Source organism: Procambarus clarkii, chromosome 26 (assembly GCF_040958095.1).
Source record: "Procambarus clarkii isolate CNS0578487 chromosome 26, FALCON_Pclarkii_2.0, whole genome shotgun sequence".
NCBI lineage: Eukaryota > Metazoa > Arthropoda > Malacostraca > Decapoda > Cambaridae > Procambarus > Procambarus clarkii.
In genome coordinates, this window is record NC_091175.1 from 43,391,967 (window position 1) to 43,393,896 (window position 1,930).

General features: G+C 41.1%; 1 protein-coding gene across 1 annotated transcript; it reads left to right on the forward strand.

Annotated features, from left to right (window-relative positions):
* The first annotated feature begins 677 nt into the window (after window positions 1–677).
* LOC138368958 (zinc finger protein 708-like) lies at window positions 678–1,223 on the forward strand. The gene has a single exon (XM_069331685.1). The coding sequence runs from the start codon at window positions 678–680 to the stop codon at window positions 1,221–1,223; it is 546 nt and encodes a 181-aa protein (XP_069187786.1).
* Window positions 1,224–1,930: the final 707 nt, after the last annotated feature.

The following is a 1,930-nucleotide window of genomic DNA, read 5'->3' on the forward strand; positions in this document are numbered from 1 at the left end:
GCCTAGAGAACATAAAAAACATCATCACCAAAAAACTCTCACATCTCAACAAAGCCTACCTGCACCAGAGAATAGCTGAAGGTTCGCCATCTGCAACATGGTATCTTCAGGCAACCAAATTAGAAAGGTTAAATATCCCAAAAGGAATCCACAGGGAAATAGCAGATAGGTTATATAGACTACGTCTAGGTTACAGATGCAACTGGGAGATTGGTGAACCCCGACAGAGAGAGTGCATCTTCTGCCAAACTGTCACAGAAAAGCCATTACTTCACTATCTACTGGAATGTGAAGCAACCAATGACCTTAGAAGAGCTTTAAGAGTTCCTGAATCATGCAGTGGCCACCCTGAAGCCATCAACACAGCCACTCTCCTGGTCAACAAAGGTGTCCAGCAGCTGGACACCCTCATAAAGACTGTGAAGCAGTATCCTCCCCCGCGATAACAGCTTGATGGGTAAAAGCAACCTCAGAATACTGAAAAAAAAAATTGTACCACTTACGGGCTATTCATGCCCGTGCCACCTCTTGGGTGGCTTAATCTTTATCAATCAATCACCCCTCAATCGGCTTTAAACAAGCAATAAGAGAATATTTATCATCCCTTCTCTTAGCCTTTACCTCTGGAAGGGTTTCGACCCAAGCAGAATCAATCAATACCTCATTATCTTCTTAATATGAGTGATAAACTCTACGAGTGTCAAGCGTGTGGGAAAACATTTAGTCGTCTTGGAAATATGAAGAACCACAAAATGGTGCATACTGATCTTAAACCTCACACTTGTCTCGAATATGGTGAAAGTTTCTGCCAAACTGGAACTCTGAAAAAACTCAAGAGGGCAAATTTGGGTAGTAAATCATATGAGTGTTTTGAGTGCGGAGAAACGTTCAGCCGAATAAAAAATTTAAAGAAACACAAAATGATGCACAAAGGTGAAAAGCCCTTCAGCTGTGATGTTTGGGGAAAGAATTTCAGTACCCGTCGAAATATAATTAGGCACTTGTTAGTACACTCTGGTGAGAAATCCCACGAGTGTTCAGAGTGTGGGAAAAGATTCTCTCGATATGACTTTTTGAAGAAACACAGAATTGTGCATACGAGAGATAAACCCGAGTGTCCAGAGTGTGGGAAAAAAATCGGTGCACTTGGAACTATGAAGAAACACATGATGGTGCACACGGGTGAAAAGCCTCATAGGTGTAATAAGAACATAAGAACATAAGAACAAAGGTAACTGCAGAAGGCCTATTGGCCCATACGAGGCAGCTCCTATTCTATAACCACCCAATCCCACTCATATACTTGTCCAACCCGTGCTTGAAACAATCGAGGGACCCCACCTCCACAATGTTACGCGGCAATTGGTTCCACAAATCAACAACCCTGTTACTGAACCAGTATTTACCCAAGTCTTTCCTAAATCTAAACTTATCCAATTTATACCCATTGTTTCGTGTTCTGTCCTGTGTTGATACTTTTAATACCCTATTAATATCCCCCCGGTTATGTCCATTCATCCACTTGTAAACCTCTATCATGTCACCCCTAACTCTTCGCCTTTCCAGTGAATGCAACTTAAGCTTTGTTAATCTTTCTTCATATGAAAGATTTCTAATTTGGGGAATTAACTTAGTCATCCTACGCTGGACACGTTCAAGTGAATTTATATCCATTCTATAATATGGCGACCAAAACTGAACTGCATAATCTAAATGGGGCCTAACTAGAGCAAGATATAGCTTGAGAACCACACCAGGTGTCTTGTTACTAACGCTGCGATTAATAAATCCAAGTGTCCGATTTGCCTTATTACGAACATTTATGCATTGATCCTTTTGTTTTAAATTCTTACTAATCATAACTCCCAGATCCCTTTCGCAATCCGACTTCGCAATCACAACACCATCTAGCTCGTATCTTGTAACTCTA

Excerpts from the sequence above, each read along its gene's own strand:
- LOC138368958 (XM_069331685.1), top strand. The coding sequence starts at position 678 with ATGAGTGATAAACTCTACGAGTGTCAAGCGTGTGGGAAAACATTTAGT.